General features: G+C 34.0%; 1 protein-coding gene across 1 annotated transcript; it reads right to left on the bottom strand.

Annotated features, from left to right (window-relative positions):
* Positions 1-5,412: 5,412 nt before the first annotated feature.
* On the bottom strand, positions 5,413-8,091 carry LOC145801795 (uncharacterized). Its single transcript, XM_082893484.1, has 2 exons — positions 6,285-8,091; positions 5,413-5,587 (listed from the first exon to the last, which is right to left on the bottom strand). Exons 1-2 carry the CDS (start codon positions 7,359-7,361, stop codon positions 5,558-5,560), a joined length of 1,107 nt encoding a protein of 368 aa, XP_082749610.1. The 5' UTR covers positions 7,362-8,091; the 3' UTR covers positions 5,413-5,557.
* Between the last annotated feature and the right edge of the window lie 5,301 nt (positions 8,092-13,392).

Genomic DNA, 13,392 nt, shown 5'->3' with positions numbered 1-13,392 from the left:
GATGTATTCTGCATATAATGTTATATAAGTTCTGATCAAAATTTTGCATACAGAAAAATCTCTATAAATAATATTTATGATGGATCTGAAAATATATGTCATCTTTAAAATATTGTATATGTTGTAAATATTTTAAACTAAATGTATTTTACCACTCCATATTAATTTTGTCAAAATAAGACAACCCATAAATATCAAATTTGTCAAAATAATACAACCAATCAATCATTTTTGTCAAAATAATATAATTAATCAATTTGTCAAAAGATGAATAGTAATTAACCCTATTTTTCAAAAAGTGAATAGTAAAGTTTTTTGAAAATATTTAAAATAATCATTTTTGTCAAAATAATATAATTAATCGATTTGTCAAAAGATGAATAGTAATTAACCCTATTTTTCAAAAAGTGAATAGTAAAGTTTTTGAAAATATTTAAAATAATATTTAACATATATATTTTAAAAAGATAATATTATTTTATTTAAATAATATTTAACAAATATATATATTTTTTAAAAAGATAATAATTTGTGTCAAATAATATGTATATTAACTAATATATTTTAGACATCATCAAAATTAAATAATATGATTAACAATCTCCCCCTTTTTGATGATGGCAATATATGTATGGATTTGACACAAAATAAATTTGACAAAATATTTGACAACCCTGCGACATATAATTTTCAAAATCATATTTTTTCTCCCCCTTTGACATCATCAAAATAAAGATGAAGATAAGAAACAAACACAAGGGATACAATAATCTGGGAGGCCAACAATAAAATAAGGGGCCGGCTGTCTTGTCGGAATCATTGTGGGGATTTTGTAGCATCTCGAGCGCAGGAAGTATGGACAAACAAAAGATTTGAGCAGATATAGCAGATATGCATCGAGGAATGGAGCAATGGAGTGTATAAAAAGTGACACAGATCAGAAGCAAAGATACGAAATCATCAAGTGTTTGAGAGAAAAATTTGTTTTAGCTCATTTTATAATCATGTCATTCCTTACCTTGTCTATCAATGAGTCGGACCTGCATGAGGTGCCTGTAATGCAAGCAAATGAGAGAGTACCAGTGACGCAGGCACATGCTATGCCTGTAAATGAGGGTTCTAGTGGTATTGGCAATCGAAATGATTTCGATGCTATTAATCACACTATGGCTCTTAGTACACAGGCCATGACTGCAGTTTCCAATATGGCGCGACGATTACAAGCAAGAGTACAAGAAAATCAGCAATGGAGAGATGAGGTGTGCTTGTTAAAACAACAAGTAGTGAATATGTGTAAGGAGAAGAAAGAGCTGAAAAGAAAAAATGCACAGTTGGAGAATGCAGTGCAGTATTATGCAACGGTGATAATGCCAAGACTCACAGAAATCGAAAACAGAGAGAGGCATGTAACAGAGGCTCATGAAAAATTGTTGAGAGAAGTGAAAAAGAAAAAATCTGTGAAACCTTCTGAAAATTTACCTGTAATCGAGTAATATTTTCTTTTTCTGAAATAAAATTGTGAGCATTTCTTCCTTTATGTATTTATTATTATTATTATTATTTTTTTTTTTTAAATTTTGACTTTGCACAAAAAAATTGTTTGTTGGTGCAGATAAGGAGTATGGCAGATAAGAAAAAAAATGTATATATATACTCCCCCTAAAATTATGCACAGAATATACACATGCCCTTTTTTTTTATATATATATATATATTTTTATAATGATTGTTAATCTCAAAATATGAGTCTCCCCCTGAATTAATGCACTAGAAATTTCATAAAATTGAAGAAATAGATTACCAATCTATGATACCAAAGGCCCTTAAGATCTGGCCATAAACAACTACACCAAGTGCACTAGCATAAAAGGAGAAAATAAAAATAAAAACAAATACTTCAATCAAGGTAGAAGCAACCAATATTAAATCCAAGAGAATTTGGAGCACATATAACAAGAAAAAAAATACAACACAGTGCAATAATAATTTTAACATGTTGATCGGTGATGACCTTGATGATCGGAAGAAATAGAGAAGATTGGGTAGATCGGTGGCAATTTGTGTAGATCGGCAATGGATCTTGATGGATCTGTCACGGATCTTGGTGGATCGGCGATGGAACTTGATGGATCGGCAAAGATGGTGATGCAGATTTTTGGGTAGAGAAGTGATGGAGTTTTGTGGATTGGTGAGGGATTTGGGTGGATGATAGTAGTGATGAAAGTGATGGATGATTTTGTGGATGGTGGAGATGGTTGTAGATGATGGTGAACATGGATATGGAGTCGGCTGAGGAAGAAGGAGAGAGCGAGAGACCAAGAGAAAGAGAAAAAGAGAGAGTAAGGAAGAGAGTGGGTGAGAGATAGGGACGGAACGGGAGAGAGAGAAAAAAAATTATATATATAAATATATGTATATTATTATTGTTATTAATTTTTTTTTTATAATAATAATAATAATTACAATATTTATTTTATTTAATTATTAAAAAATTATTTTTTAATATAAACATTATATTGGAGTATTCATCATACCAAGTTCTGTTCTAATATAACAAAATTGTTCTTCATTTAGAGGCTTGGTAAATATGTCAGCTAATTGACAATTTGTAGGCACAAATTCGAGTTCAATGTCACCTTTGAGTACATGATCTCTCAGAAAATGATGCCTTATTTCAATGTGTTTAGTGCGTGAGTGCTGAATAGGATTTTTTGAAAGGTTAATGGCACTTGTGTTGTCACATTTTATAGGAATATGATCATAGTGAAGTCCAAAATCTTGAAGTTGTTGTTTCATCCAAAGCAATTGTGCACAACACCCAGCGGCGGCAATGTATTCTGCTTCAGCAGTTGACAAAGCCACTGAGTTTTGTTTTTTGCAAAACCAAGAGGTGAGTGAGTGTCCAAGAAAATGACAAGTGCCACTAGTGCTTTTTCGGTCAAGTCTACATCCCGCAAAGTCGGCATCTGAGTAACCAAAAAGTTCAAAGGTGGTTCCCTTAGGATACCATAATCCCAAATTTTGAGTGCCGACAAGATATCTAAAAATGCGTTTGACTGCGATGATGTGTGACTCTTTCGGTGCGGATTGAAAACGTGCACACATACAAACACTAAACATTATGTCGGGCCTACTTGCAGTAAGATAAAGTAAAGAACCAATCATACCTCGATATTTCTTCTCATCTACGGGTTTACCTTGCTCATCTTTGTCGATTTTTATCGATGTGCTCATTGGAGTTGCTGCAGGCTTTGATGATTCCATTTCAAACCTTTTGAGTAGATCTTTGATATATTTCGTTTGATTTAAATGGATTCCATCATTAGTTTGTTTAATTTGTAGACCAAGGAAGTAATTTAATTCCCCTATCATACTCATTTCAAACTCACCCTGCATGTCTTTAGCAAACTCTTTGCACAAATTTTCATTAGTAGCACCAAAAATGATATCATCAACATAAATTTGAACGATTAGCATATCTTCCTTTTTGATTTTTATAAAAAGTGTTGTATCAATTTTTCCTCTACAAAAACCTTTGTCAAGTAGAAAATTACTCAATCTTTCATACCATGCTCTAGGAGCTTGTTTTAAGCCATATAAGGCTTTTGAAAGTTTGAAAACATGATCCGGGTATTTATGATTTTCAAAACCGGGAGGTTGTTCAACATAGACTTCCTCCGAAATGTACCCATTTAAAAAAGCACTTTTAACATCCATTTGATATAATTTAAAATCTTTAAAACACGCAAAAGCAAGTAACATTCTAATAGCTTCAAGTCTAGCAACTGGTGCAAAAGTTTCATCAAAATCAATTCCCTCTTCTTGATTATAGCCTTGAGCTACTAATCTAGCTTTATTTCTAGTAACAACTCCAGATTCGTCCATTTTATTTCGAAAAACCCATTTTGTACCAATAACTGGATGATCCTTAGGTCGAGGGGTCAAAAACCAAACTTCATTTCTTTCAAATTGATTTAATTCTTCTTGCATTGCTAAAATCCAGTTTTCATCATTTTCAGCTTCTAAAAATGATTTTGGTTCAATTTGTGAAACAAATGCCAAGTTACCACAAATATTTCTAACAAAGGAACGAGTTTTTATACCTTCCGCCGCATCACCTATGATGAGGTCTTTGGGGTGGCCATGAGCATACTTCCATTCTTTTGGTAGATTTGAGTCATTTTCTGGAAGAGCATATATTTCTTGAAGATTCTCCATTGTCATTTCTTCGTCATGTTTGCGTAATGGATTTTCTTCATTTTCCTTTTTATAAATACTCTCCATGCTTGGTTGATTTTCTACAATATCATTACTTAACAGATTCTTGGAAATAATATCGTTAGATTCATCAAAAACAACATGCACAGATTCTTCAACAAGTAGAGTTCTTTTATTAAATACTCTATAAGCTTTACTAGACATAGAATAACCAAGAAATATAGCTTCATCCGATTTAGCATCAAATTTTCCTAAATTATCTTTATTGTTATTTAATACAAAGCATTTACAACCAAAAGCACGCAAGTGACTAATATTAGGTTTTCTACCTTTCCAAAGTTCGTAAGGAGTTTTCTTAAGAATAGGTCTAATCATGGCACGGTTTATAACATAGCATGCAGTGTTTACAGCTTCCGCCCAAAAATATTTAGGCAAATTATTTTCACAAAGCATAGTACGAGCCATTTCTTCAAGAGTTCTATTTTTTCTTTCAACCACACCGTTTTGTTGAGGAGTCCTAGGGGCTGAGAAATTATGATCTATTCCTAAGTCATCACAAAACTTAATAAAATCATCATTTTCAAATTCTCTACCATGGTCACTTCTAATACTACAAATATTAAGATTTTTCTCATTTTGAATTCTTTTACAAAGTTTTGAGAAATTATAAAAAGCTTCATTTTTGTGTGTTAAAAATAATACCCATGTATATCTAGTGTAATCATCAACACAAACAAGGGCATAAGATTTTCCTCCTAAACTTAATGTTCTAGATGGTCCGAATAGATCAATATGCAAGAGTTGAAGCGGTCTAGTAGTTGAAACGATATTTTTGGATTTAAAAGAAATTATAGTTTGTTTTCCAAATTGACATGCATCACAAAGTTTATCTTTTTCAAAAAAAATTTTTGGTAAACCTATGACTAACTCATTTTTTGAAAGCTTGGAAATTAAATCAAAATGAGCATGTCCTAATCTTCTATGCCAAAGCCAACCATTATCATTTATAGCAGATAAACATTTAATGTTAAAATGAGAAGATAAATCATGTAAATCAAACACATATACATTCTCATGTCTATAACCTACAAATAAAGTTTTGTTTTCTAAGGTATTTTCAATAGTGCAATGAGTTTTCTCAAAAATAACTCTATAACCTTTATCACATAATTGACTAATACTAAGCAAGTTATGTTTTAAACCTTCAACAAATAAAACATTTTCAATAATAGGAGAGGGATTTTTACCAATACTTCCTACACCAATGATTTTACCCTTGCTATTGTCGCCAAAAGTCACATATCCGCCATCCTTTGGTTGGAGTGTGGCGAACATAGCTTTATTTCCAGTCATGTGCCTCGAACATGCACTGTCGAGATACCATCTATCGTTACTAGATTTTGTCTTGAAACATACCTACAAAAATTTGATTTCTCTATTGGTACCCATTTTTTCTTGGGTCCATAAAAGTTAGAATTTGACACCCTTGAGATATCCTTAGGAACCCACATCTTTTTTATTTTAGCAAAAGGATTTCTTTTAATAGGACATGAAGGTGAAATATGACCTTTTGTTCCACAAAAATGACATGTGAGATGAGAGTGATTAGAAGATGCATATACAAAACCATTTTTGGCAGTTTTTACTTTTGAAAAAGGTTTATATCCAATTCCGGCTCTACCAAAAGTACGGTTTTGATTTTTAAGAATTTTATCTAAAGTCTCTCTACCTTGAGTGAACTTTGAAAGAGTAGTTTTCAAGTCTTCAATATTTTCTTTCAAAATAATTTGCTCATTTTTTAAAGACTCGTTTTCTTTTTGTAATACAACTAAATGTTTTTCAGAAATTGAAGACTCTTTTTGAGTTAAAATCTCATTTTCCTTTTTCATTTTCATGGCTTCATTTTCTAAAACATTTATCTTGGAAGTCAATGATTCATTTTCTTTTGATAAACTTGAAATTACTTTCTTTTGACAATTATTTTTTAAACTAAGTTTCTTAAATTCTGCATGTAATTCATCAAAAGCTAATTGTAATTCATCAAATGTAAAGGATTCGTCATTTACCTCATTTTCATTTCCAAGTGCCATTAAACATAGGTTAGCTACCTCGTTTTTGCAAACTTCGGTTTCTGTGTCGCTTTCATCACTATCTTCTCCCCATGCTGCAATCATAGCTTTCTTTTTGTCCTTCTTGAATTTTTTCTTAAGTTCTGGACATTCTGATTTGTAGTGTCCAGGTTTGTTGCATTCATAGCAGGTTACTTCAGATTTTTTGTGATTTTCTCCTCTTTGAAAATCCCTGCTGTTGAAGTCTTTTCTGAAAAAATTTCGTACACCTTGTTTCTTTCTCACAAACCTTTGGAACTTTCTAGTGATGAATGCCATTTCCTCATCCTCATCTGAATCATCTTCGTTATCCTCTTGATGTTTCGAGGTGGATTTGAAAGCTATTCCTTTCTTCTTGTTGTTGTCTTCCTCTTCCTTTCCTTCTTGCATTATGAGCTCATGAGTTAAGAGAGATCCCATTAACTCATCTAGACTTAGCTTTGATAAATCCTTGGCTTCGGTAATGGCAATGACTTTTGTCTCCCAACTTTTTGGCAATGACCTAAGCACTTTTCTTACAATTTCAGCATTAGTATATATTTTGCCAAGAGAAGTTAAACCATTAATAATATCAGTAAAACGAGTAAACATTTGAGGAATAGTTTCATCAGGCTTCATTTTAAAAAGTTCATAATTATGGACTAGCAAACTGACTCTAGATTCTTTAACTTGTTCGGTTCCCTCATGAGTCACTATAAGCTTGTCCCAAATTTCTTTAGCGGTTTTACATGTGGAAATTCTATTGAACTCGTTGGCATCTAAAGCACAGTACAACATGTTTGTAGCTTTGACATTAATTTGGGCCATTCTAGTATCTGATTCATCCCACTCATCTTCAGGTTTTGGTACCCTAAGTCCATCTATAGTTTTGGTAGGAATTTTTGGACCATTACAAATAATTTTCCAACATTCATAATCATTAGATTGAATATGTATGGTCATCCTAGTTTTCCAATAGCTAAAATTTGTGCCGCTAAATAGAGGTGGCCTATTAGATGCTTGTCCCTCGGGTAAGGAATAACTAGGGGTTGCCATGATCTACTCTGAGACGGTTAAGTCACAAAAACTAGAGTCTAGGCTCTGATACCAATTGTTATCCCAGTTAGGCAACCCAAGAGGGGGGGTGAATTGGGTTATTAAAAATTTCACAATATTAAATATAACACAATATTCAGAATTTGAATAAATAAAAACAAACAGAATAATAATTATCAATATAAAGGTAGAAGAGATAGAGAGAGAAAATCAAACACTGCGATTTATAGTGGTTCGGCACGCCAGGCCTACGTCCACTCCCCAAGGAACCTCCTTGAGAATTTCTTTACTATCAATTGAATAAATACACCACCAAGCTTGTGGATTTGGCACAGGACTTACTCTTATCTATTGAGCCTCACTCAACAATAAATGCCTTACCCTTACAAAATCTCTCACAAAAATAAGGAATAAGAATAAGTGGTAATTGAACCCACTTTTACAATAATTCTCTCACAAAGAGTAGATATGAAAGTGTAAGAACAAAAGCTAGACTTAGATCTGAAAGTGAAAGAGCAGAATACTCAGAATTTTGGAGCTCACAGAAATATTTTCTCTTCAAGTTCTTGATTTTTTCTCCACATCCAACACCTCTATTTATACACAAAAATATACCCGTTAGACACTCCTTGCTGACGTCAAGGCTTACATAAGCACGCTCCTGACGTCATGGCTTACATAAGCACGCTCCTGATGTCATCGCTTACATAAGCAGGCTCTTGATGTCATTGCTTACATAAGCACACTCCTTAAATTTAAATAGTCAGCAAATGATAAGAATTAAAAATATAAAAATAAGATTGATTTTTTTCTTCTTGTTTTTTTCAAACATGGAGCCACCGTTTTTGTAGACAATTTAATACAAAGTTCACAACTTTCAAACAAACAAATAATTTTCTCCATCTAGTTTATAATATATATATATATATATATATATACATATATACATAACTCCATCTTGTTCTTCTTGTTTAATTATAATATGATATAATTAATGTAGTGTAAAAAATTTAATAGCGCACGTGATGTATTCTGCATATAATGTTATATAAGTTCTGATCAAAATTTTGCATACAGAAAAATCTCTATAAATAATATTTATGATGGATCTGAAAATATATGTCATCTTTAAAATATTGTATATGTTGTAAATATTTTAAACTAAATGTATTTTACCACTCCATATTAATTTTGTCAAAATAAGACAACCCATAAATATCAAATTTGTCAAAATAATACAACCAATCAATCATTTTTGTCAAAATAATATAATTAATCAATTTGTCAAAAGATGAATAGTAATTAACCCTATTTTTCAAAAAGTGAATAGTAAAGTTTTTTGAAAATATTTAAAATAATCATTTTTGTCAAAATAATATAATTAATCGATTTGTCAAAAGATGAATAGTAATTAACCCTATTTTTCAAAAAGTGAATAGTAAAGTTTTTGAAAATATTTAAAATAATATTTAACATATATATTTTAAAAAGATAATATTATTTTATTTAAATAATATTTAACAAATATATATATTTTTTAAAAAGATAATAATTTGTGTCAAATAATATGTATATTAACTAATATATTTTAGACATCATCAAAATTAAATAATATGATTAACAGTTTGGTAGCTTGAAAATAGTTGGCTCGAATTGGCTCAAAACCCAAAACGACGTCATTTTGGATTTTCCATTTTTTTTTCCTTTCTCGTTTTTCTGAAGAAGAAGAAGAAGAAGAAAAGAAAAAGAAGAAGCTGGATCTTCATCAACATCATCATCGGACAATAATTTTTTTCCCCCCTTCATTTTCAAATCCAGATCCACAGAAAAAATAAATAAATATATAAAAATCAACAACAACATCTTCATCAACGCATCATCATCATCAACAACAACACCTTCATCAACATCATTGATGGGTTGTTGAACGCACCAAAAATAAAACATTAAACTATACCAAATTCTATCAGAATAATGGCAAGTTTAGGTATCGATCCACAGGGACAAATGTGAAATTAGATTAATTCAATCGCAAAATTCCTAAATTAATTTTGATTAAAAAGATAAGATTGATTTTATAACTCAATAGCAATTAAAAGAAATTGAGGAATTAAACTGACAACTAAAATTAGGGTTTGAGATATTAATTTTCGGGAAAAATCCTAGGGTAGAGAATTTACCACTAACCACATGAATGAGATTTAATATTAGCCACCAATTGCGATTCGGTTTGAACTACCCAATATTTCATAACTACAAGTTTGAAATATTGATCAAGAGGGTTGTTGCATTCAATGTACAGGCACGAATCATCCCCGAGTAGTACGAGTCATTTGCTCTAAACTATGTTAGCATGACTCGTCTCGTACTTTGAATACAAACACAAAGAATACTAATGTATGGAAAGCGTTAAACAATCACAGAGAGTAAATGCTTGAAGAGATGAACGAAACAATTATTAAAAACTTCTAAATCATCCATATATTCATTCAAACCAATTTACAATTAAAGCTCATGAAAAATTCCATTACATGGCTAAGGTTTCATCAAAACCCTAGAAAAGACGACTAGCCACTCATGGAGGAGTGGAAAGGGGAAGAAGATGAGGAAGAAACTCCCATGGAAGTGTCCTTCAAGCTTTGGTAAAATATCACCTCTTTGGAACCTTAGCCCCCCTCTATTTTGAATTAACTTTTCGAACCCTAGGTTTGGCTAATTTTCTGTCTTTTATTCGGGGCAAAACAGATCAAAAATTTCGTGCAGGCGTCCCTAGGTGGGCCGCTCGTACGCCCATGTGGGCCGTATGCGCGGTGGTGGGCCGCACGTGCGGTTAAGCTTGGCCGTACGTGCGGTGGTCTGGTTGGCTAGCTCAGATTCTTCACTTCTCGCTCGGAGAATCTACTTTTGCACCCTTTTTGATTGAATTTTCATATTTCCTGTCAAATCTATACAAGTGCACGAAACACATCATCTCCACCAAATAAATAAAATTAAAAGACTAAAAATGTAACTTAAGTGGCCTCAATGTGGTACCTTTCGGCCTACATCACACCCCTCAACTTACATTTTGCTAGTCCTCAAGAAAAACAAAAGAAATAAGAAAAATAAAATACTCTCAGCCATTTTCGTAGGGAACACGATTGCATTTAGCATATGCAACAAGCCTTTAAACCACAAGGTTACCCCAAGTGAACGAGTATAGTCTAGTGAGGGTTTTCAGAAATGATACCCACAAATATCAACATATTCATATCCGCTCAACAACAATTAACCACACTACTCCACACAACAACCAACTTATGTGCCACTACAGTATGATATTAAGACATGATGAGTCATTGAAGACACAGTGGACAAATATGAAGTAATCTATTGAGCCAAAACCACAATTCAGTTTATACAAAAGTAAAGTCTCCTGTTCTTGTGAATGCTAGTAGACACATCATTAGTACCCTCGGTATAAAGTGCAATCTCCATATTAGTTAACTGTCCACTATAATAGCCCAGTGTAACTCATAATAACACTCAACATATACAGAAAAACTAAACTGTTGCAACTAAGCTTCTCATTTTTTGTTTATTTATTTATTTATTTATTTTGAAAGAAGACTGTGCAATATCCTGATCCATTAAGCTTTCTAGTCAGCCCATGTAACAAGCATTGGGCTAATGACTCCCAAACCATACGGTTTTAGGGCACTAGGTGTAGAGACATCCCTACGGGCTTAATAACTTGAGCTGAAAAGGCTACGAATTCGAACTAGTCATTCTCCTTATTTTTCCTTAACTGTGCAATGTCTAGGTCCATTAAGCTTTCTAGTTAACCCATGTAGCAAGTATTGGGCCAATGACTCCCAAACCAGACGGTTTTAGGGCACTAGGTGTAGAGACAAACCTACGGGCTTTATAACTCAAGTTAAAGAGGCTGCGAACCCAAACAAGTCAAGCTTCTTTTCTCTTTTTATTATTATTATTATTTTTTTTAACAAGAATCTTGGCTACTCATTTATTCTTTTCTGCAACCTCAACCATTATCAATGATGTACACTAGGGATTATAATAAAGAGGTCACTGCTATGACAGTGTGTTCATGTGAATTAAGACATACTCATGACAAGTGTACTAATACCACAAACACAAATAGCTATCCTAGTGAAAACATCACATGTGAGTGTTTACCCAATAAGCCCTTTTCATACAAGCCCACTATGTTCCCCAATTAACATATGCTCATATCATTACCATACTGGCACAAAGTAAACATTAAGTGAAGTGGTGTAATCAAGTGCAGCAAGTACAAACATGAATAGTTATTACAAATACACTCACCCCCCAACTTAAATATAACATTGTCCTCAATGTAAGCAAGCAGACATTAGATAGTAAAATGAGAGAGAGGATCTTACCAGACATCATGGGCGCACATCTAGCGAGGCAAGGACACCCAAACACACTTTTGGAATTTTTTTGTTTGTTTGTTTTTTTTTTTTTTTGAAGAGATAAAAGAGAAAGGAAAAGAAAATAAAACAAAACAAAATGAATAAGGAAAGAAAATAAAGGAAATATACAGAAATCACTGATGTGGATTTGGCGGTAGTGGTAGGAAATACTGCTCAAATAGAACATGCATCAGTGTCCGAGTCTCGAACGCTTCATCATGAACCCTAGTGCCATTCTGATCGAACTGCCGATCAAACTAATCTAACCGCTGATCAAAATGATCAAATCGCTGCCCACTCGAATCCTGGTATGCATAGAAGTTAGTGTGCAGAGAGGCAACTAACTGCTGATACCCATCAAATGCCGCCTGTGAATAATCCCGGTAAGCCTGGTAGTCGGTCCAGATATCAACCATAGATTGCTGAAAGGCGGCTTAATTATCCAAAAGAGCCTGATATTATGCCCTCGTCATACGGAATGGCAGTGGTGCTGGCGCTAGTGCGGCGGTGGGCTCGACTGGGGCATCATTAGGATTGGCCGGGGCCTTGGGAAGGACTAGTGAAGGCGGCAGACAAGCAGTGGTTTGGCGCCAGTGGGTTTTACCATAAAATGTGGGCGGCGGAAGCTGAACCTCATTGGCCTGAAGTGGGTATGTGTCTTGGTCTTTGATGAGCGCAGTGATGAGGTTAGCAAAAGGGAGGGCCCATGTAGAACTGGCCCGGGTATTGCGTATTTTGACTTTATCAAGGATTCGATGCATTTGATTGTAGATCAAGGTAGGGATGTCAATCCAAAACCCGAAGTCAAATCGATGTAAGGCACAGAGGAAGTCCCCTCGCCGCTCTTCCTTGTGGCCAATAGAAATGACATTCTTTTTCAGTACCACATCAAGGAAGAGAAGGCAGCGTGGTAAATTAGCTCGCCGGATGCTCGTACGGTTGTCATCCTCCTGACGTCCCTCATAAAACTCAGTCACCAGTGCCGGGATGGTGAGTTCCCGAGTGAATACCGGGAACTGGTCTGCATTGATAGGGTCCATAGAGCAGTGAAGGACCTCGGCAATTGAAGTTGGAGTGACCACTAACTCCACTCTATCAACAAGGGAGCAAAGAACTCCCGGGGCCTCGTCACTGATGTACATATGTTGATAGAAGAGTCGCACAATGCGCGGGTATGTCGGTTCAGTGACGGTGCAGATGCCCAGAATGCTCCGGTCTTCAAGTTGTTGAATACTCCACGCAGTGGTTTGATGGCGACGAAAGAAGTCCACATCAAAGGATGTATCACATGCAACTGGTTTGGTGGCCTAAGCATCGGTTGGCATATTCCTGAATGCAATGTTGGCATTGCAAGGCCGTTTGGGTGCTCGGCAGGATGATGAAGCCATATTTGCACAAAATAGTTCAACCAACACAACAAAAAATGTGGAACCATTATATTAACACTCATCGAATATAGCATGTATGCATAAATCATTCAAAACCGCATCATCCTTACACCACCGAATTGATTGGTATTTATTTATTTACAAACTCACAGTGGAATTACAAATATGAAATAAATAAGAAAATAAAATTAAATTAAACAATCT

Source organism: Camellia sinensis, chromosome 10, assembly GCF_055761805.1.
Source record: "Camellia sinensis isolate YWXY chromosome 10, ASM5576180v1, whole genome shotgun sequence".
Classification (NCBI taxonomy): domain Eukaryota; kingdom Viridiplantae; phylum Streptophyta; class Magnoliopsida; order Ericales; family Theaceae; genus Camellia; species Camellia sinensis.
The sequence above is the reverse complement of the archived record's forward strand: the minus strand, read 5'-3'. Positions and strand labels throughout refer to the sequence as shown.